Raw genomic sequence first — 23,280 nt, forward strand, 5'->3', positions numbered from 1 at the left:
AGGCGTTACTCAATCACAATTAAAATACCCTTGCTTTGTCCCCGCCCCTCAAGCAGTTCCCATCCTTACAGGTGGAAGCTGCAAAGCGGTCTTTGCTTGGGGTTTCTGAAGTACCTCACTTCAGACTTGCTGGTAGGTTGGTGTGCGTGGTGGTGTTTGTGGCCGGAGGAGTGCAGGGACCTCACACTGGGACTCAAACCTGTACTCTGGGCGTCTATGACCATTAGGCATTTACGACTTGAGAGGGCCCAGTCTCCTCGCTGTAAAATTAGGAGTTAAAATGTCTTAGCACGTCCGACGCCTAGTGAGTTCTGGAAGTGTCCTCCTCTCCACCCTTCTCACTGTTGCCCACGCTTTCTTGGCTGCGGCTTCCTAGAGTCTGCCAGTGGCCCGGGTACCTCTACGCCAGCTCGGCAGCCGCCTGCTGGCACTGCGGCTCGCCCAGTAAAAGCGATTTACTTTTGCTCTCCTCTTGACATTTCCGATTCCCGAAGGCAGGGCCAGGAGCTGCTCCTTCGCTCTGCACTTGCTACTGGCAGGCTCACTGTGGGTCAGGGTGGGTATTGCTAAGCGTCGGGTGGGCATGTAGAGCGTAGGTTCCTCCGCGGGAGTGAACTACGTGAACGGTAGCAACACACATGCTTCCTGTCCATGTCCTTAGGTCTTTTCTCTAGTTTGACCACTGTCAAAGTTCTTATTCAATTTTGTTTTGTTTAGTGGCTGTGCTGTGAACCATCCCTGGCTTCTAGAGCGGTTGCGGGACGCACGGTTTATGTTGAACAAATGTGTACACACTAGAACAAATAAGGTGCTTGGTAATGACAAGGGGGACACTTGGGAAGGTCTCTGAGAGGAGATGGCCTTTCAGCCAAGGCCTGAAGAGTCGGGATAGGCATCCAGGTCAAAGCTGTAACAGGGATTATGCCTTCCAGATGGGAAAAGACCGTGTCTTTAAAATTGTGATTGATGTGGCCCACTTGTCTACCAATTTCCAAAATAGCTGAGACAATAGAATTGTTTAAACGCCATATGACTAATGTTCAGACTGTACAGCAGTTTACAGTTTACAAAGCATTTTCATTCCTCTTATTTTAATACACCCCCCTCCCCAAACCCTAAGAGTAATTGTCATAAAGAGATACAAGTTCGCTCATGGATCTGATACACAGCATGCTATAAAGATGAATTGTTTGGATGAATGTCACACCGTGCTAGGTCTTAACAAGGACAGAGACTGTGTCCTGTGCCTTCTATTGCCTTCCAGTACCTAATCCTGTACCTAGTTCCCAGACCATAGAATGAACAACCCACCAGTCAGTGGGAGCGTCTCGTATGCCAGGAGTTTGGCAGAATACAGAAAGAGTAAGACACCAACTTCACTCTCACTGGTGCCCCAGCCTCAGAAACTGAAGTCAAAGAGCTTCTTGCACAGTAGGAAAGGTCTGAATCTAAATCCTCTTCTCTGCTAAGATTCACACACACACACACACACACACATACAACCCCTATAATTCTAAGTAGTAAGTGTGCTCTGTATGACAGCAGAGCCTCTGGTTAAGCCATCCCTGTCCATATAGCCTGGCGGCCTTGGGGAGAGTATGAGAGAGAAAACAGAGTATTACTTCCATGTCTTCCTTCTCCCAGGCTGACAGCAAAGAGGAGGCTGGCCTATTCACTTGTCCCCCCATACTGCCCAAGCCTCACTGACAATGGCTGAGAGGGAGGGTGACGATGCTGAGGCTTGGCTACGGCTGAAGCCCGTGGAGCCCCTGCCCTCCCAGTGCTGCGGCAGTGGCTGCTCGCCCTGCGTGTTCGACCTCTATTACCGAGACCTGGAAAGATGGGAAACAGCCCAAGCCAGGAATGACAGGAGCCTGCTGAGTGGGAAGCAGCCACCTGAGAGCCAGGTGAGGAGTCCAGAGTGGCAGTATCCATCTGGCCCTGCCCTGCCCTGCTCTGCCTTGCCCCGCCCCACTCCACCCCGCCCTGCTTCCCCCTGCCCAGTGCCCTTGCTATGGGAAGCCTTCCTTGACTAGACAGAGGAGAGAAAGAAGGCCTTATAATGGAAGCGGATAGATCCAAGAACCTGCCTGGCAGTGGTGGCACACGCCTTTAATCCTAGCACTTTGGAGGCAGAGGCAGGTGGATTTCTGAGTTCCAGGACAGCCTGGACTACACAGAGAAACCCTGTCTCAAAAAACAAAACAAAACAAAACAAACCCCCCCCCCACACAAAAAAAAAACAGATCCAAGAACCTGAAATCAACTTATTTACTATGTGAATATAGTCTAAGTCTCTTAACCTTGTGGTGCCTTTATAAAATGGACCAAGTTATTTGTAATGTTTAACACCAAACCTGATGATCATTTCACCCAACATATCTATTGAATACTTGTTATACCCCCGGCCCTATAGGCCATTGAGGGTTTGTGAGTGAGCAAGGCATAGTCCTTGCCCTCAAAAGAGCAAACTAGCTTGGCACTGTGCAGACAATAGGGGTGTGGCCGGTACCTGGAGCCTAGTGGGTTTCTCTCCCTCTTCCAGCCCCTTTGTTCTTTTCACAGCAGTTATGTGTTCAGTGCATAGTGGCACCCATGGTAACAGAAAATTTAGCGATATTACAAAATTTGTTAAGTCTTACAAAACAGCTCTTTTTTTCTCTTTGGATTTTCAAGATAGGATTTCTCAGTGTTGCCCTGGCTATCCTGGAACTCCTCTGTAGGCTGGCCTCAAACTTAGAAATTCACCTGCCTCTGCCTTCTGAGTGCTGGGATTAAAGACATGGGCTACCACCACCACCTGACCAAAACAGCATATTTCAATCTAATAACTTTATCTTTTAAATTGTAATGGAGTAATAATAATATACTAATTTCTCTAGTAATTTACACTTTCGAAATGCAAAACTGGGTATGGTGGCATACCCACCATAATTCCAGCACTTAGACGCTAGAGGCAGGGGAATCAAGAATTCAGAGTCAGCTTTGGCCAACTAGGAGTCAGGTCAGTCTGAGCTGGGGGAGGGGAGAACAGGCAGGCTCAGTGGTAGTCATGATATTCAAAGAAAGCTTCCCACGGGAGACACAGGGAGGGCTCGAGATTTTAGGGACCATGAGTATGAATTTGAGTCCCTGCTCACGCTTGACCAAACAATAAGCTGTTAGATTTGGACGAGGGACTGCTCAGGCCATGCTCACCTGCTGCAGCCTTTCTCTGTGTGCCCGCACAGCTTCTGTGGTGTCTGTAGATGCCAGGCAGGCACCGTCCTGTGACTGTCTGTGACTCTGTAATTCTTACATCAAAAGGAAGTTTATCAGGGCTACATATTATGGATACAGGTTAACTGAAGGGATGAACTTTCTCCCTTCTCCTGCCTCCTGGGAGTTAGACAACCTGACTGCCACTGTGTTTTGTGGGCTGTTCATCAGCTACAGGACATGGGACCTCCCTTTTCCCTGAAGCCCGTAAGAGGAACCTCCACTTAGCTTCATCAGCCTGAATTTTCTTTGGAACTCCCACCATAATATCTGTCTCTGGTGTTACGAAATCTGTCCTCCAAAGGACAGTCTACCCCAGCATTTCTCCTGAAATCCAAAACCTGATACCTTTCAGGTCTCAGTTTCCCCACATGTGATACAAGGATGTTAGATTCGACCGTCTCTAAGGCTCCGTCAGTTTTTCAACTCTCTAGATTTGGAACTAATAGATGTGAAGGATGAGCAGGTGTTTTGTCTAGAGGATACAATATGAACAGTAAAGACCTTGAGGTAGGTGGGCAGTGACAGGCAGCCTTGGGAGGAGGAGTGAAAGTCTAAGGTCTGTTGTGGCAAATAAGATGAAGCTTGTAATTGTCCACTGCTCCCATGAATGTAGGCTAAGGAGCCTGGGCTTGGCCTGCAGTTGTGGACAGAAAGCTTACAAGAAGAGTATACTCCATGTACTGTGCTGGAGATCAAGAGGAAGCAAGGACCAACTCGGCATCACATCAGGAGATGGCTCTCATGGAGATCAGGGAAAGTAGCAAGGATGTGTGTCCCTTGGGCCTGATCTCTTGAGGTCAAATCCTTTCCTGTTATAGGGCTGTCCTACCAAGCTGAGTCCAGAGACTTTCCTGGCCTTCTGCATCAGCACCATGGAGAAGATCACCAAGGACACCTATCTCATCCGGTTTACACTGCCTGGGAACAGTCAGCTCGGCCTGCTTCCTGGGCAGCACCTCATCCTACGGTACATTCAGGTGGTGGGAGGACCAGTGACTGCTGCCTGCTCTGCCATCTACCACTGAGTGGCTGACTGGGGGGGACTTGCTTGACCTTTCCCAAGCCCTTGTTTGCCTTCTTCAGAGTGGACACAGCACATGCTTCAGGGCCCTTGGTGCGGAGCTCAGCAGTGCTTCTTTGATATATAGTAGCACAGCACTTTGATAGCACTTACTGGCCAAGGCATAGTTCTGTCTACTCGCTGTCATGAACTCATTTAACCTTCACAAAATCCCCAGAGGCAGCTAAAGTGAGAGAGATTCAGGAACTTGCTCACACAGGAAGTATTGGATCAGGATTTGAAAGCAAGCAGTCTGTCTTTGGAGCCAGTGTAATTAGCATCTGATGATAGAAAGGACACTAAGAGTAAAGAACCTGAACATATAAAAGGTAGAGGTGTCAGGCAGTGGTGACGCACACCTTTAATCCCAGCACTTGGGAGGCAGATTTCTGAGTTGGAGGCCAGCCTGGTCTATAGAGTAAGTTCCAGGACAGCCAGGGCCACACAGATAAACTATGTCTTAAAAAACCAAAACCAAACCAAACCAAAACAAAACAAACCAAAACAAAACAAACCAAAACAAAACAAAACAAAAAAATAGTAGAGGCAAGAGAATTAGAAGTTTAGGGTCAGGCCAGAAAGATGGCTCAGTGGTTAAGAACACTAACTGCAGCCGGGCGTGGTTGCACATGCCTGTAATCCCAGCACTTCAGAGGCAGAGGCAGGCAGATTTCTGAGTTCGAGGCCAGCCTGGTCTACAGAGTGAGTTCCAAGATAGCCAGGCTACACAGAGAAACCCTGTCAAAAAAACCACTAACTGATCTTCCAGAGGTCCTGAGTTCAAATCCCAGCAACCACATGGTGGCTTACAACCATCTGTAATGGGATCTGATGCCCTCTTCTAGTGTGTGTGAAGACAGCTATGGTGTACTCACATAAAATAAATAAATCTTAGCCGGGTGGTGGTGGCGCACGCCTGTAATCCCAGAACTTGGGAGGCAGAGGTAGGCGGATTTCTGAGTTCGAGGCCAGCCTGGTCTACAGAGTTCCAGGACAGCCAGGGCTATACAGAAAAACCCTGTCTCACAAACAAACAAAATAAATAAATAAATAAATAAATAAATAAATAAATAAATAAATAAATAAATAAATCTTTAAAAAAACAAACAAAATAGAAGTTTAGGGTAAGCCTTAGCTACCTCTCAAGTTTGAGGCTATCCTGGGCTCTTTATCTTATCTCAAAACAGTAATGACAACAATAGAAGAGGAAGCAAACAGCAGGGTCCGTCTCACACAGCCACCAAATCAGGGATCCGGAGTCCAGCCTCGGCAGGGCAGCCTGGCTGCTGAGCTACATTCCTGTCCTTTCCTCTGAGCTTCCTTCTGACCTGGGAGAGCATCGTCAGGCAGCAGCTGTGGGTATGCGAGGCTCTGCAGAGAGATTAGTTCTGCACACGTGGATCTGGATGATGACGACATCTTCACACACCCAGAGAGCATTCAGGAGCGTATTCACATGGAGAAGAAAACCGGGCTTAGAGCTAAACCCTAAGACTGCAGAGCTTATAGGGTCGGTGAGAACCAACAAACGATCCACAACAAAACAAAAAACAAAACCCACAAGGCATGGCCCAAAGACAAAGTAGGAGGGGACCAGAAAGAGCTTACTGCTGGTCAGACTGTCCACTTGCCTCCAGGTGCTCTGGCCTGTGGACTGGCTGGAAGTCTTTGAAGTTCGGCATTCCAGTTGTCAGGAGAAGCCACAATGCAGGTTATAATGCTGTGCGGCTCTCCATCCATAAATTGGAGTGACCAGGATACCCCACTTCTAGGCTGACTCCCCTCCATCCTCTCTCCCACCCAGTGACATTCCTAATACATGTGATCACGTCACTCAGTAAGACATACATATTCTGGTGCTCCTCATTGCTTCAATACAGGACTCCAGCAGACTTCCAGCCTTGTGAGTTCACAGACGAGCGGGCTCGTTCCCTCGGAGACACAGCAGGCTCTGCCTGCTGCAGTAAGCAGTGTCCCACTCTCTGCTTCTGAGTCTTGTCTGTTCTACTCTTGGTTTCTGCATATACTATAAGCATTTCTTCTATTCTGTCTAGTGCCCCTGCATTTGATGCATTTGGACAGGGCCTTTCAGTCTTCATAGACACCAGAGGCGAATGGTTTGTACACAGTAAAGCCAGAGAAAGGCGTTTTCGGGTGTGCCTGGGAAGCTGTCAGGATTTTTGTTGTTATCATTTGGGTGTGTGGTTTGAGTTTGTTTTTTTATTGTGGTTTGTTTGTCTTTACACGGGTCATTAAGTACTTCAGGCCTGCTTCAGGCTCATATTTTCCTGCCTGAGCCTCCCAAGTGCGGGGACAACAGGGCACACCACCTCACTTAACTGCCTGAGATGCTTTGGGGAGCAGAACTAAACTTGGATTTGGAGCCATGGCCAGATGCCAGCTGTGCAAGGGCTTTCCTTCTCTAAACACTGCATTTTGCATTTACAAGATGGGTTTTTTTTTTTCATTTTTATTTTATGTGTATGCATGTGTACTTGAGGGTATGTATGTGCCTTGTGTGTGCAATGTCCATGGAGGTCAGAAGAAGGTATCAGATCCCCTGAAGCTAGAATCACAGGTAGTTGTAAGACACCCAGTATGGATGCTGAGGACCAAACCAAGGTCCTCTGCAAGAGCTCTGAGTGCTCTTAAGTTCTGAGCCATTTCTGCAACCCTGGGTTGTTATTTGAAATGAAATTATGTATATAATATGCCTGATACACAGTAGGTGTTCATACCTCATAGCTATTATCAGGACTCAAGATTGTTCTCCTGACCCCAGTGTTGGTAACATTGTAAAATCGATCAATACACTGGCAGGGCTTTGGCCTCCTGCCCTTAGAGGGCTCTTCGGTTCTCATGTTTGCTGGTCTCCTGTAATGGTCCATACGCTGTTAGCAGCTGCTTTTATCTGTGTTGTTTGTAGTGGTGCGGGAAACCACAGTAATGTCCCACAGACTGCTCACAGCATCAGTGTACTTTTTGATATACTAGTCTGTCTAATTCCAGTGAAGTCACACAACTAGGACCTAAATGGCTACCCCTACCTTACATGAGGTGCTGCTGAGAGAGTAAGTAATATGCACAGGCCTCACAAGTAGCTAGCATGGGTGGTGGTGAGCTGACTGTTCTCCCTCTGCTCTTCCTTGCCTGCCCCTGGGTGAGGACTTCTGGGAATGACTGGAACCTACCCTTTGTATCCATTAACCTGGCAGGGAAGGTATCATTGTTAAATGACTGACTACCTGACTTCCTGTGCACTTCTACTTTCCAGAGGTGTAGTAGATGGCTTAGAAATTCAGAGAGCCTACACTCCCATCAGCCCTGTCACCGCAGAAGGATACTTTGACGTTTTAATCAAGGTGAGTCAATTCTTATTGAAGATTCTATACGGTGCTGTGGACTCTGTAGCCCCCTCTCTGGCTTGCTTGGGGTGGACAGCTTCCCATCTGTTAGTTGGCATGAGGATGGGCAGGCTTGAAGGAACAATAGTTTAGGAGGGAGTCTCCTCCTCCTCCTTTTCTAAGGAGGATGCTGCTGTGCCCAGAGGGCATGTTATTGGGAGATTTTAGGAAACCCCATACCTTATCGCCTTTTATGTACTAGGGGAAGGAGAATACGAGCTGAGAATAAGGGAGGAAGTCCCTGCACCTGTGCGTGCTGGCACAGGGGTCCAGCCTGACATGGAGGGACCCAGGACAAATGATCAGATCAATACAGTGATGCTAGCCATGAGAGCAGAGACCCAGCCCAACACAGGGCAGCTGTAAACAAGGAACTCAGGGCCAACTTCCTGGTAGATGCTGTGTGCTTGAGGGCTGAGTAACAAGAGAAGTATGGGGAGAAGGCTGGAGCTGGGAACTGCACAGCAGAAGAGGTGTGAAATGGGGAAGGCTTTCGTCCTGGCACAGAAGGGCGCGGGATGCCAGAGAATACTGGGCATGAAGATCCTGCAGACAGAACTACCCTGACCTCCTCTCTGGGAGGTTGTCCTTGAAGGAGGAGTGTGAACTCATGGTGGCAAGGGCTGAACGGCATTCCAGGCTGAGAGTACTGATGGCCAGACTTCGGAAAGGGTGACAGGAAGCAGGCCTTCTGGGAACTGTGTTCAGCCCAAGTGGTGGAAGAAGAGGCTGCCTGTGGGGCAGCTGGGCCACTGAAGAGTTGCCAGGGCTGAGTGGAAAGGGCTGGATACAGAATGCCCTGGAGACCCAAGATCTGAGCAATAAGTTACAGTCACAGAGGCCCAGAGAGCCATTCCTAGCTGCTTGTGGCCACAGGCCATAGGTCTGACATGCCTGCACGTGAGAACGTTTCCCTCCTGCAGTCCTAAGGAGCATCGATATTGAAGAACAGCTTTGACGTCGAAGCCTCCTTACAAGGCTGTGTCATTATCTTGTTCACTGGTCAGCAGGCTGAGGCCCGGAGGACCCGAGGTGGGGGGTGGGGGAAGGAGTGATGCGGGTGAGTGAGCGAGCGAGCCCCTGATTCCGATTCCGAGGCCTAGAGCCGACCTGGGCTCCTGCTTTCTTGCCTGCCTGCGAGCCTGAATGTTTATCCTTCCCACATAAGCCTGGGCAAGCTCCCTTCTGCATGCTCCTGTTTGTCTGGGAGATTCCACAAATCCTCTCCAAACGGCCTGCTTCCCTGTGCTGCTTGTCTAGGGCGCTTCTGCTGAGAGGATAAGCCTGGAGACAGCTCTCCAGAGCAGCTGGATCCCTCCCAGCTGCACAGCTGATGTTCTCCTTCAGAGCAGTATCTCATTATCCCTAAGCCACTGGCTGGAAAGAGCTGGAAATGTCTTTGCAAACTGGGAAGGCAGTGGGAATTTGTGGGCTGACTTTCCCATGAGGAAACTAAGGAGGACTCTGTTTTCAGGCCCCTGCTAGGCACTGGGTACACTGCTTGTAACTATTGTCATTTCAACTCCTGACCTCAAGAAAAACATATTATCCCCACTTTACCAATGAAGAAACTGAAGTTTAAAGGCCTCTTGGGTAGTAGGACAAAAGCTGTCTTAATTTTTCTTGAGCATTTGCTCCAAACCAAGCTCTCTGTGGCAGTAGAATCTTTTCTTTGGTGATGTCTAGGGCCACTAGGGCTATAGCTAGGGTTTTGTTTGGTTTGCTTTGACTTGTGTTTATGGACAGTGGTAAGCCACCATGTAGGTGCTAGGAATTGAACCCAGGTTCTTTGGAGGAGGAACCAGTGCTTTTAACAGCTGAACCACTTCTCTAGTCCCCATAGCTGGTGTTTTTGCTTCCCCCAAATTGGGTCCAGAAACCAAAATGTGCCCCCACACAGCTTCCAGTAAAAACTCTCCCTCTCGCTCCGCTCTCCCAGTGAGCCGACACTTCCTGTGCCTCACACGGACAGTATTGGAGGTAGTCGTGGACGCTCAAAGGCAGGTCTGACACCAAAATCAAGTCTGTCCTTCAGGCTTTGGGCCATCCCAACCACCTTTCCAGCTCTGTGTCTCAGCGTTCCCCCTAAGTCTACCCCATGGCCGTCGGTTCTTCCCAAGAGAACCCCTGGGCCCTTGTGCCCTTCCTTGCCCAGGTGGCCGCGAATCCCAAGAGTCTTTGCATCTTTCTGTGCCCTGGGAGTCCAGTTTTGCCCACTTGTAATTTTCACCTCCAAAAAGCCAGCCTTGTTTCAGCCCCTGGGCTCGCTCATGGGTTCCCCTCAGGGGTGTGACGCTGTCTCTGCCATGTTTATGTCTGGCATGTGCATAGACATCTCTCCTATACTTTGAGCCCTTTCAGAGGAGGCCTGACTGCATAAATTAATTGATTGGAGTTTTTATTGCTGAATGCTTGTGCTTCCGGCACTGGATGTCTTCCCAATGTTGCAGGCCCAACTGTGCGTCCTGCTGCCCGAACGTGGTGCTCAGACAGTGCAGGGAGACAATGTAGGCTGTGTAGACAGCTCACCTACTTAGTAGTCACCTCAGCAGTGGGCGGTGTGGGATGCGTGGCTTTAGCACAGAATTTCAGACTTAACACGTTCGCTGCTGACATTTCAGAAGTAGGGGGAGGGGCCTCTATCTCTTGGAAGACTCCTGAGATCTGGCAACATATGCCCCGCAAGCTACAGACTAGCACCCGAGAAATTGCTTCCCTCTTAGAAGAAACATCCCCTGGTAGAGACCACCACTGCCTTCGAACCCTGCAAGCTAGTTGCCTTTAGTCACAACCCAGTTCTTTGCTAGGTACACTCCCTGCGTGCCCCCTCAGGCATTTCGATGTGCCACCCTCTGAAGGCTGGTAGGTCCACTGGCGTCTCCTCTCAGCCTTACCATCCACCGTGTATGGCTGGATGCCGGTGTGGACAGGAGCTGCAGCGTGTGGGGCAGAGGAGGCAGGCGAGGGTCCTCTGAGCACTGAGCGTGCGGGCGGAGTTCCGGGTCTTAGTTAGGGAGGTTAGTGCCACAGCCGCAGCGGTGCGGCACAAGGCCTATCCACTCACTGGTCCCTGTGTTTGCTTCAAGTGCTACCAGACCGGGCTGATGTCCCGCTATGTGGAGTCCTGGAGAACAGGAGACACAGCTTTCTGGCGAGGGCCTTTCGGAAGCTTCTTCTATGAACCAAAGAAGGTCAGTGCCAGCACCTTGAGTCCTGAGGAGCTGCCCCAGTCACTGTGCTGTTCTTCCAACACGACCGGCCCTAATAAACACACTGTCCACTGTACCCCAAAACAGCTGATGGCTGCCCATGCCTCAGACCAGGCTTGAGGGCTGAGAGTTGAGACCCCATGCCCTCGGATTCTTAGATGTTGTTCCGATAGCACCTTCTCAGGAAGCTGAGTGCAGCCCACACTCACATCCAGATCCGAAGGCTCGCCTCATCTCCACAGCACGCTTGCATCTTTGTCCACCTGTCCCAGAAAGAACTGGTTGTTTCTCATCAGCTGCCTGGGAAGGCATCCAGTTGTATATGTCAGGAGTCTTGAGAATCCTTTAGTCTATCACACAGAAACAAACAAACAAACAAACAAACAAAAACAAAAACAAAAAACCCAACAAACCCAAATGCTGCTCCTTGGGCTGTGTTAGTGGCATTTTTATTTAAAATAACAAAAGACCAGAGGCAGCTGAGTACCCAACAAAGAGAGCAGCTCTGGACCCAGGGTTACAGGGACTGGATAGAACATTCTCAGTCGGGCGGTGGTGGCGCACACCTGTAATCCCAGCACTCCGGGAGGCAGAGGCAGGTGGATTTCTGAGTTCGAGGCCAGCCTGGTCTACAGAGTGAGTTCCAGGACAGTCAGGGCTACACAGTGAAACCCTGTCTCGGAAAAAAAAAACAAACAAAACAAAACAAAACAAAAACAAAAACAAAAACAAAACAAACAAAAAAAAGACCATTCTCCGAGGTTCGGAAGTTATGTTTTTAATGATGCTCCATGCTTATGCTATAAGAGCAAGTGACAAGTGCTAAGTACAAAGCAATATATACCCAGGAGGGAAATAACTTAAAATGCACAGAAAAATAGGAAATGTATGAACTATTAGCAGGTTTAGGGAGGGATTATGGGCAGTTTTCATTTTCTTCATTATGCTTTTCAAATTATCTGCAATAAACACCTATTACTGTTATAATTAGGAAAACAAAGCCCAAACCAAAACAAGCAGAAAAGAATGAATTGTGCTTGCCTTGCTGTTCTTTTTGTTTAATTTAAAAATAGCTTTTATTGTATGTTTCCCTTGTTATAAATGCAAAACATGTTCACTAACAAAAAAAATCATCAGAGACAGACAAAAGAAAGAAATCCAAATGTACCTGGAAGCCATCTCCCTAGGACGCCAGCCTCACTTCCAACCCCTCTCCACACATGGACATATGTGTACAAATGCCTCACTTCCAACCCTCTCCACACATGGACATATGTGTACAAAAGCCTCACTTCCAACCCCTCTCCACACATGGGCATATGTGTACAAACTCATACACACATACATGCTTATATGAGCATCATCATACCAGCCTGTCAGAATGGGGTGTGGCTTAGTATAGAGCACTTTCTGAGCACTTGTGAGGCCCTGGGCTCATCCCCGTGAAGACACGCCCACACTGCCAAACCATCTGCAGTATATCCTGGGTGGGCTCACTCAGCCCTCCCGGCAGCTTGCCGGTGACCTGCCCCCATCTTATACATACAGGTATATATATATATATATGATCACAGGTGTGTGTAATCTCACTCTCCAGCAGTGTTCTGGAACTGTCCATGCTCAGCTCTGCATTGTGTCCCTCTAGTCTGTGTCCCTGCCCTTAAGAACAGGGTGTGGATGTTGTTTCTTTTCCTGGCTTGGGGCAGATGGTCTTCTGACCATTTGTCCCATGAGGGAGCCTCCCAGTGCCTGTGACCTGCATCCTTGGGACATCAGAGCCTTTTGTTTCTCACCTGGCTCCAGCAGCAAGGGCCAGGGTAGTGCCTCCCATATTCAGATGGCCACCAAAGCTTTGCCAGTTCCTGCTTCGCTCCCTGAGAAGGCTGAGGCTCCCACCCTCTTTCCAGTCCTGCTCTGTAGATGTCTGATTACACACAGATGTTAAATCAGCCATACAAATGTCTGTCTCTGCCTTCATGCTGCAGGCGGACTAGCATCTGTTCAGGACGACACAGGTAGTATTACGAGTGTATGAGGGAGGCACAGGCACTGGGGATAGGGAATGAAGAGCCCCCAGCCCAGCCCAGCTCAGGGAAGGCATTCTAGAACACAACCTGAGCAAGAATGAGAGAAAAGGAGGGGTAAGACAGAGCAAAGGCCTGGAGGCTGCAGAGACCACTGTTGCAGAGCAAGGTGACCCAGCCCAGGAGCCCAGGCTTCTTACTAAGGGGGAGAGCTGAGATGGATTAAACCCGCCCCATACCGGCCCTTCATGCTACCTGTCAGGTCCTCAGGCTGTTCTGAGCTAGGAGCTGTTTCAGGAAAATGCTTTCATTGCTGTTCTCCACCAGTGAAGAAACTGAGGTTCAGATTAGGCCCAGGTCACATGGTTGATGTTTATGTACAGATGTCTAATTTCTGGAATGAAAAGGTGAATACTTTTCATTGTGGATCAGGCATTAACTGTTAAGAAACTGACTTTGAGAGCAGAGTGGTGGTGCACGCCTTTAATCCCAGCACTTGAGAGGCAGAGGCATATAGATCTCGGAGTTTGAGCCCAGCATGTTCTATAGAGTGAGTTCCAGGACAGACAGGGTTTTACACACACACACACACACACACACACACACACACTCAGAGACAGATAGACAGACAGGCAGGCAGGCAGGCAGGCAGACAGACAAACTTTAAAAAGGCCTGCCCTGTTTTTTAAGGACTCTAGAGACAGGAAATGGGCTTACTGAGGCGGGGTTGGTGGTACTGTTCTCTTGGGCAGAAACTTACCTTACAGTGCCTTGCTAGGCAGATGTATTCTTTATGTCATTTACTTCAGAGAGGCTCAGAGTTCTAAGTTGGGGTCCTGAGACCCTGTAAAGCTCCCCAGGGTCCTAGGAGGCAGTCTAGAGAGCAGGCTGGGATGGAGTTGGGAGGGGTAAGGCTTTGGTGGGAGAGGAAGTGGCTCTAGGAGGTAGTTGAGTTCCTTGACAGCTGTAAGCAGAGTCCTTGTAGAGAAATGTTAAAGGGCAGCCAATCCCCTTCCAGACTGGGCTTTGCTCTCTAGGAGGCTTTACCTGCTGTTCACAATCCAGGTGGCTTCATGCACCAGGGGAAGAGCATGGCAGAGACGGGTGGGACACTTGAGAAACTCATTGCTGCCCAGGTTAGACAAGCCCAGAGAAGCCCCGTGCGGGGTGGTGTGAGGCCCGCTACCCACTGCTGTCCACCCTGCTCTCTAGTACGGTGAACTGCTCATGCTGGCGGCCGGCACAGGCCTGGCCCCTATGGTGCCTATTCTGCAGAGTATCACAGACAACGAAGACGACGAGACCTTTGTCACCTTGGTCGGCTGCTTCAAGACCTTCGAGGGCATCTACCTGAAGACCTTCTTCCAGGAGCAGGCTAGGTTCTGGAATGTGCGAACCTTCTTTGTCCTCAGTCAGGTGAGCCCGGGTGGGGACCTCTCCCCTAACAAGCTGCATTTCCGTTGTGCTGTTCTGCAGACTGGCTGTGGCGCTGTGCCCATGCTGTATTAACCCCAGCTGCTCTGTGTGGAGTGTAGGTATCACTGAGTCCATCCCAGAGACGGAAGCAGGCGTACAGAGGTGCTGGGCCACAGGGGAGCCAGGGCTGGGCCCTGTATGCTGCACGCTCCTGAGCTGCTGCCCTCAGCTGTGTCCCACCCATCCCCCGGGTCACTTGTGTGGATCCAAAGCAGCAGCAGTCCTGGTCACACCTTTCTGGCTAAGAACGTAGGCTCACATACATGCCATGGTGCCTAGCACGGGGCCAGGCCCGAGTAGGGGCTCCATCGAGACCAACTGGGCAGTGCCTCAGTAAGGTCCCTGTCGCCTCCTCCTGTTCCTCCACACGGCTGGGGAACAGTGACCATCAGACTCAGTGAGCTGCAAGTCCTCCAGCTCGAAGCCACCCCATGTCCTGCTCTCTGTACCCTCATCGCCCCAACTCTTGCCATAGCGTGGTGTGTCTCAGGCCAGGCCTTCCGTTACCGTTACCATCGTCTGCTTTCTAGAAGGTCTAATCTCACTGCTTCCTGTACTCCCCAGGTTGGGGTTTCCCTATTTCCTTTTGCTTGAGAGTCAGCCTTATATACTGCAGATACCCCCTCCTCAATTCCTTTTTGAGAAAATTCTGGAAAATCTCTGACAGCTTATATGATTCTCAACAGTATGGCTGGGGCCAGGAAACTGGATTGCTGTCCCCACCAGAGCTTTGGAGATTCAGTCTACAGACCTGGCCACGGGTGGAAAGCTCTTTGAAATGCACATGGCAGGGTCTGTTTGGTGAATATTAACATCAGCAGGAAGTGCCCGAGGCAGGGCATAAAACAGAAGGCTGGTGTGAAGCAGACCGGAGGGAATGCTCTATAAAGGCCTGGGCAGGGAAGGAAACGCACGGGCACAGGCACAGGCAGACCCACAGGCCCTAGCTGCCTGGCCCTCTTCACCTCCATCCTCAACCACATGAGGGGCCAGGGCCACAAATGAAGGTGTGATAGCCCCTTGTCCTGGAGGCATTCACCCGTCTCCAGGGACAGCTGGCTCTGCTGTGACTCAGTTGCCCTCTGTTGCTGATAAAGACCGTGACCAGAAGCGGCTGGGGAAGTATGGGCCGTGTCGAGCCTTCGTCTAGTCCACCTGGAGGTCAGGGCAGAGACTCAGACCCAACCTCAGGAAGCAGAGCAGAGCCCACAGACGAGTGCTGCTTCCTGGCCTGGTCGGTTTCCTTCCTTGTAGTCCAGGGCTCCCCACTCAGGGACGGCACCACCACAGTGGGCCGGGCCCTTCCACATCAGTTACCAGGTAAGAAAATAGCTGGCAGGATGGCAGGATGGTGCGCACCTTTAATCCCAGCACTTGAGAGACCAGAACGGTCAGATCTCTGTGAGTTTGAGGTTAGCCTGGTCTACATAGTAAGTTCTAGGCCAGCCAAAGCTATACAACAGTGAGACGAGAGAGAGAGAGAGAGAGAGAGAGAGAGAGAGAGAGAGAGAGAGAGAGAGAGAGAGAGAGAGAGAGAGAGAATGAGTGTGTGAGTGTGTTAGAGTTCAGAGCGCTTCAGTCCCCACTACAGTCTCATGAGGGTTGTACTGCCATCCTGTCTCTTTCGCAGATGTGGAACCTGAGGTAACAAGGTAAAAACAGCAGAGAGCTGAGTACCAGCTCAGCTGCTCCTGCACAGAGGCATTGTCTTAGTCCATCGGGATAGTACACGGACATGCTGGCCAGCAGGGACGGCAGGTGGGGTCAGGAATGCTGCACGAAAGAGGTGGCCTTTGAGCTCGGGCTGGAAAGTTATGTGAAAGTTCACTTGCTGCCCTGCCAGGCTTTGATGCTGCTGGAGGGTGGCAGGGGACCAGGCTGGCTGGCTCGGTAGCAGGAGTAAGGGGGACTGGCAGCTCTGCCACCCACGTGCGCTTACACAGGTTACCCCTTTCCCTGCCTGAGCCTGGCAACACTCCTTCCACCTCTGCCAGCTTGCCCGTCCTGCCCCGCCTTGCTCCTAGCCCTTTACTGGGTCCTACTGTTCTCAGGACTTCCCAAGCCCAGTGGCCTGACGACCATGACAGCTCCACTCCTGGCCTTCCCTCCCTAACGCTATGTCCTGGGGCCACTGGCAAGCTTGCAGGGACAACTGTGCTGGGCTTTTCTGGTGCTAGCCCTTGTTCCTGAAGTCCCCTGCCAGGTGTCCCCTCCCTTTCCCAGTGCCTACTCACCCTTCCAGGATCTGCCGATGGGAGTCCATCCCTGGGTACCAAGTCCTGGGCACTGCTAGTGCTCCTGCCATCAGCACCTACCTACCCATCATTGTTTAGGAGACTGCCTCACCGAGGAGTAACCAGACTCGGTGCATCTTGGGGTGCACAGTTCGGGTAGGGCCAGTGGAACCACGGGGTTGGGGAGATCTGGGAAATGGGAAGGAGAGATGGGGCAGTGAGGTCTGCTGGCCCTGCCCTTGAGGGTCTACTAGATAGAGTGTTTGGGGAGTGTAGGAAGATCCAGGGCACCAGAGAGTGCGCCTTAACAGCACTAGGGGCCTGGATGCCATCTTGAAGTGAGGCTATAAGGGCTGAAAGCACATGGGACACCAGGAGCTCCTTGGCCTCCCCAGGGCTGTGTTCTTACTCTGGCTGGCAGGACCATGGCTCTCCATAGCCTAGGCCTTCATCTGTTAGCTCAGACGCGGAACTCAGCGTGGTGGTGGAGGTGGAGTTAGGAGCATCTTTTGGTGAAGGCTTTCTCCTGCGTCCTGTAGTGGCAGGGAGGAGCTGGCGTGGTGAACACCAAGAAGCCCAGGAGTCATTGCTGCGCTCTCTTGTCTCCCCAGGAGGTCTCCCCAGAGCAGCTTCCCTGGAGCTACCGCGACAAGACCCACTTCGGCCGCCTGGGCCCGGAGCTGGTTGATGAACTGGTGGCCGGCTGCCGGAGAAAGCCGTTCACATTAGTGTGTGGCTCACCTGCGTTTACTGAGGACATGGCTAGGTGTTTGCTGTCTGCTGGCCTGACTCAGGACTCCTTCTTCCTCTTCTAGCCCTGGCCTTGGACCTTAATCAGGGGTAGAGACAGGAGCCCAGACCAGAGTCAGAAGACATGGAGTCCAGGCCTGGCCCTGCGGCCGACTCACAGACCTTGGGCAAATGTCACCACCCTGGGAACTTCCTTTCCTGTCTGCCTCATCCTGCCGTGTGGAGGGAGGCCAGCAGTCCTGGGAGTCAGGGAAGACGCTCGCTCCAAGGAGCCAAGCAGAGCCTGCTGCGCTCAGCCTGGTGAAGGACAGGACAAGGGCGAGGAGCCCCCTGTCCTCCAGAGCCATCAGTACTGAGAAAGGACTTGGGGAAAAGCTCCGAGCTCTCGGGAGGACCTTAACCTCGGTGCCTCCTGTGGGTGAACCTGACCATGTGCTGAAGGCCTTGGGGCTGTGACCTGACCGTGTTCTCAGACCACGGCACTGCCGTGGATCGGATCATCTCTGGATCCATGACAAGTCTTTCCTGCTATGATGAGCTTCACCCCCAGTGTCTTTCCTGGCTCAGGAGGCCAGCTCAGAGTCCTTTCCCCACAAAAGAAGAGGAACAGAGGCAAATGCCCCTCCCTCCTGCAGGCAGCCACATAGCCTGAGCCTTCAGCTCTCGGTGCCCTGGCGACGGTTGCTATGGAGATCTAAAGATAGAGCAGGAGTCAGGAGACCTGGGTCCCTCTCCCAGCTCTGCCCACTGAGTGGCTGCTGATCCAGGTCCACCCAGCCCCCACCTCCACCTCCTCTATCCTGCACAGGGGCATGCCCTCTCCAGGGAACTCACTGCCCCTGGGCATCACTTGACTTAATGAATTCCGCTTTCCACAGCCTGGGCCCCAGTGTGCTGCGCCAGCACAGGCTAGACAGGCAGTCCCAGACCTCTAGTGCTCAGCAGTGCAATGTTGGAAGCTGAGAGCCAGGAGCCTTCAGGATTGGGCATTTAAAACTATGGAGTGCAATCTCCGCCACCCCCATAGCAGAGCCCAGACGCCAGCAAGCCCTGTCCTGCAGACTGAGTGTACACATGGGTAAACCAAGGCCTGAATGACTCACCCAAGGCAAATGCCAAGACAGCCCTACAAGCTTCCCATTTCCCCTCCCCTCCCCCTACAACACACACACACACACACACACACACACACACACACACACACACACACAGCCTGTGGCTGTACACCATGCTTTCAAAGGACTCTACAGGCCATGGGGGAACCTTGCCCAGATGGCAGCAGGAAAGATGGCTGGAGGGATTTCCCAGGTCCCCTTCAGTCACAGCAGGTCTGTTTTTTTTACCTCATCTTCATGGGGCATGGAGGAATTTTTGTCAAAAAGGACTTTCCTATCCCACCCTGAAAAATCACAATAAAGAACTATGCTGTTCAGTCCATAGCCATGGTGACAGGTGGTGATGGGCAGCTCGCAGGCTGCACCTCAGGCATGGGGCCTCTGTGGTGGTTACAGGGCATTCGGTGTGACCCTCAGAACCAAGTGTCATGAGCGAAGTAAAGCTGCACGAACATTGGTCAACACTTTGTTTTGTCTGGCCCAGGTCCTCAGCCTCAGGGTCGTGTCGATCTTGAGTCAGGCCTAGCACAGTGTGACAAGACTGAGAGCCCGAACAGGGTGCATGGGCTCCCCTTGCCGAGCCTGTGACTTGGGGCGAGACACGTGTCATCTCTCCGAACCTTGAGAACTGCATCAGTGTGCCTTGGTGGCTGTCCTCATGGATGCTCCTGGGCGACTAGGAGCCCAACTGAGGAAATAGCAGCAACATGCTAGGCACAGCCTTTCCACCGGAGCGCTCCAGCGAAGGTGCTCGCATAGCTCTGAAAGGGATGAATATTACAGAAATGGGGTTCACAGTGCTGAGAGTGGGGAGCAGCTCTTGAGCCTATAGGAAAGGCGGACACTCCCCAGCCCCAACGATAGCTTCAAATGCAGTGCTTTTGCTCATTTCTGGGAGGGTCAGGGAGGCCCCACTTGAGGGGAGGAGCCTAGGGCAGTTCCCCCAGGCCTCTCTCTGTCATTTTAGATATTTGATGCCTAGGCAGATAAGGCTACTCAGAGGCAACTGCACATGCCTGCCCTTGGTGGGTTGCTGTCCTCCTCACTCCCCTCAGTGTAGAATCTGAGCAGCCTGGCTACTAGCGGGATTAATTAACCTGAATATTAGCAAGGGCACAAATGTGTCTGCAATGCCAAGATGCCAAGCAGTCTCCTGTCACCCAGGTACTCGAGAGCCCACACATAATGTTTGCTGTGCCTGGCGAGGTGTAGGTGAGCGTAAAATAGGGCTGACTGGAACTCATGAGGTCATCCCACTTTGTGGATGGGTCCTGTCAGCTGGCCAGCTCCTCATGACAATGCCTGGCTCTCTGCAGGCTGTGGGGATGGAGTGGCCCCTGGGCACTGCCATTATGTGATAGTGCCATGGCAGGGGGACACTCAGGACACGAACATGACCTGAAGGCCTCGGAAGACCAACAAAGAACTCACTTCTCTGTGAGCGAGACAGAGTAGCACCCCAGGTTATTCTGCCACTGCCCCTCCGTTCAGTCTGGAAGCACAGCCAGAGCCTGCGTGGCCTCGCCCAGCCCCCGTTTTCCCAACACACAGGGTGCTCACCACATCCTGGAGGTAGACTACCCGAGACAGCAGAACCGCAGAGCGCTTTACAGGTCGCAGGACTCCTCATCTACAGGGAGTCACGGCACTGTGTCCACCCCAGGTTAGAGCCAAAAACGAAGTCTCTGAGCCACCTAGATCACGTAAAGGAGCACAAGTTCCAACACACAGTAATTGTTTTAATGGTTACATGACCCCTGAGCACACCTGGTGTGAGACAGCCAAGGCTAAAATCTATGGAAAAGCAGGATGAGAAATAAGCAGTTCTCTTTTACCCTTTGCTTTGTTTCCATCCTGGGGATTGATTCTAGAGCCTCGAGGATGCTAAGTTAAACTCATGCTCCCCCACACCTAGTTCCAGCGGAGATCCCAGTGGGATATCAGCCAGTAGTTAAAACGGATGGATCGGGGCTCCCTGTACCAGCATAGAGTAAATGTTTTCAAAAGTTATAACGGGATAAGCTGCACACGGCAACAGGACAAGTATGGGGCTGGCAAGATCGCTTTGCAGCTAACAGAGCTTGCTGTCAAGCCCGACAACCTGAGTTTGAACCCTGGAACCCGCACGCTGAAGCGGGAGAGTCAACTCCCACAGACTGTCCTCTAGCCTGTGCACACGCGGACCAATAAAAGCAAGAAGATTCAGGGTTGGGACAGTACTTGTACTTGGGAATTATAAAACTCCAAGATAATGTTTTCTGTTGAGATAGCCCAGCTGCAAGCACAGAGCAGAGATGCCTGAAGGAGAGAGATGAACTGCAGTGGGTGGGGCAGGGCGGGGGAGGGGAGAGAGAATGCTGGCCAGAGCTGCTCTTGTATTGTGGTACAGCAAAGATTTGCAAAGACCTTCTGGCAAATCTAGATGTTGGTTCCCTAGTAGCTGCTTTGTTATTTTCTGCTCCTCCTCCCCCATATTTAAGAACAGCTCGCCGGACCACACCAGTAATCCCAGCACTCAGGGAGGCAGAGGCAGGTGGATCTCTGAGTTTGAGGCCAGCCTGGTCTACAGAGTGAGAACAGTTCTACACAGCTGGGCAATAATGGTGCGTGCCCTTAATCCCAGCACTTGGGAGGCAGAGGCAGGTGGATTTTTGAGTTTGAGGCCAGTCTGGTCTACAGAGTGAGTTTCAGGACAGCCAGGGCTACACAGAGAAACCTTGTCTCGGGGAAAAAAAAAGAAAAGAGAAGAGAAGAGAGGAAAAGACCAGTTGTACAATTAGATTGCAAAACAGTATCACTGTACCCAGCCAGGTACACACAGGTAACCCTAGCACATGGAAGGTGGAGAGAGAAGGGTCAGATCAAGATTATTCCTGGCTACATAGGAAGTTCGAGGGTAGTTTGAGGTACCTGGGAGGCTGTTTCAAGAACACAGCAAAACAAAATCATCCCAGGTAGCTGGTCCCATGCAGAAGCTAGGGGCTTCTAGTGCTCACGGGCTCTCCTGCCTCCTGATAAAATTGTCCCTTCATGGCTCCAAGTGATTCACTGAAGCATCTCTGTGAGCTGTGGCGCCCCAGGCCTCCTTGCTGTGGGAGACAGCACTACAGGCAGCCATGTTCCTGGCCCCCAGACCTGCTAGGAGGCCTCGTCCTCCCTCTTTTCCACATGAACTCAAAATGACTTGGAAAATCCCTTAGTGGCACATTCTTTTTTCCTTTTTAGCCACTTTTTTTAAAAAAGCAGACTTTGGTTCAAGTCTCTTCCTGACTGTGACCCATTGCAAGGAACCAGGCCGTTGAAGCTCAGTTTGCTCATCTCCACAGTGGGGATGTAACCATCCCTCGGGCCATCTGTCCTAGTGAGGATAAGGGAACCGGTTTGCACAGCTTGAAGTGGGTGCCCCCAGCCTGTATTAGTAGGTTTTCACCACTGAAAGAACTATCCCAGAGAAACGGGGCAAAGGAGAGTTTCAGTCCATGGTCAGCTGACTTCCACTGCTTGGGAGCTAAAGCTAGACACAGCACCATAAGTAGCTGGTGAGAGGAGAGAGCTTTCTACCTCCTCACAGCCAGGAAGCAGCAGACAGGAAGGGGTCAAGACAAGATGTTCCCCCCCCCGCCCCCCGCCCCCCCCCAGATACCCCGACACCCCTGCACCCTTAGTGACCTGCTTCCTCCAGCTAGGTACTGCTAACGTGTCTAGCACCTCCCAAAATAGCACCACACATGGGGATCAGACCTTCAACATATGGGGACATTTCATATTCAAACCATAACAGGCCCAGTGTACCCCCACCTTTTCCTCTCCCTGGTGCTCGACTCAGGGTGATGCTGTAGACTGCATTTCTTCCCAATTCACTGTCAATAATCCTCTGCACGCCCAGCACGCTGATGCGCTCCCACAGCCTCAGTGTCCGTCCAGATGCTGAGGTGAGAGGATCTCGTGACTCCGGTGTTCAAGACCAGCCTGCGCAACATGCCAAGACTCTTGGAAAATGTCTTTTCCAAAACCAAAACAACAACAAAAGTGCACCTCAATTCTTTTTCCCATGCTTTGGAGGATTTTGACACCAAATTGCAAATCATGATTACTTATCTCCCGTGTTTTTATTAGAGATGTAGACAACTACCACACAAAGCTACCAATCTACACATTCCACTGTGCGCTGCTCATGACTGACATGACACTGGGCAGAGGCGGAGCTGCTCTGTAGTGTGTGTTGCCTTCAGACCCCGCATCTTACCCCTTCAGCTGGCACACACTGTGAAAGCGGATGGCCTTGCCCGGTGAGCACTGTTCTCATAACTGGCACCGACTGGCAGGCTGGGAACTGAGTCTCTTTATCATACCTTAGTAAGGAGCTCCCTGAGGGTCCCGGGACCCCCACCCTGAAGGGCTCACTCTAAATAGATGGCATGCACCAGTCCCACAAAGAAGAGTACAGGGTTCACATACAGGGAGGTGGCAAGGCTGTCTGCATACAGGTCCCACAGACCCTGGCTGGCGGCCACCACGTCACCATGCCCAGTGTTCCCAGTGATGGAACACACTAGCTTATATGGGATGGGGTGACGGTCTTGCCCAGATCCCCATCTCAGCACTCAGAATGGTGGCCAGGTGGGTGGGCCGAGAAGATGGTAGGCCACTCCAGCCAGCTTGGAGGGCAGGTGGGCCTGGACTAGCCCCTCCACCTCTGGTGTGGCTGACCACTGGGACCCCTGAAAGAAGGAGGAGCAGGGCAGGT

General features: G+C 51.5%; 1 protein-coding gene across 3 annotated transcripts; it reads left to right on the plus strand.

The window, feature by feature from the left end:
- The first annotated feature begins 60 nt into the window (after nt 1-60).
- On the plus strand, nt 61-18,857 carry LOC127681028 (NADH-cytochrome b5 reductase-like). Of its 3 annotated transcripts, none has more exons than XM_052176905.1 (7): nt 61-132; nt 1,645-1,907; nt 4,080-4,228; nt 7,596-7,683; nt 10,812-10,916; nt 14,171-14,374; nt 17,280-18,857. In XM_052176905.1, exons 2-7 carry the CDS (start codon nt 1,710-1,712, stop codon nt 17,481-17,483), a joined length of 948 nt encoding a protein of 315 aa, XP_052032865.1. In that variant the 5' UTR covers nt 61-132; nt 1,645-1,709; the 3' UTR covers nt 17,484-18,857. The 3 variants fall into 3 exon arrangements, with proteins under 3 accessions (XP_052032865.1, XP_052032866.1, XP_052032864.1); XM_052176906.1 differs by lacking the exon at nt 61-132 and adding an exon at nt 714-808 and having other exon boundaries at nt 14,234-14,374; XM_052176904.1 differs by lacking the exon at nt 61-132 and adding an exon at nt 715-808.
- The last annotated feature ends 4,423 nt before the right edge of the window (nt 18,858-23,280 follow it).

This window comes from Apodemus sylvaticus, chromosome 3, assembly GCF_947179515.1.
Source record: "Apodemus sylvaticus chromosome 3, mApoSyl1.1, whole genome shotgun sequence".
NCBI classification, from domain to species: domain Eukaryota; kingdom Metazoa; phylum Chordata; class Mammalia; order Rodentia; family Muridae; genus Apodemus; species Apodemus sylvaticus.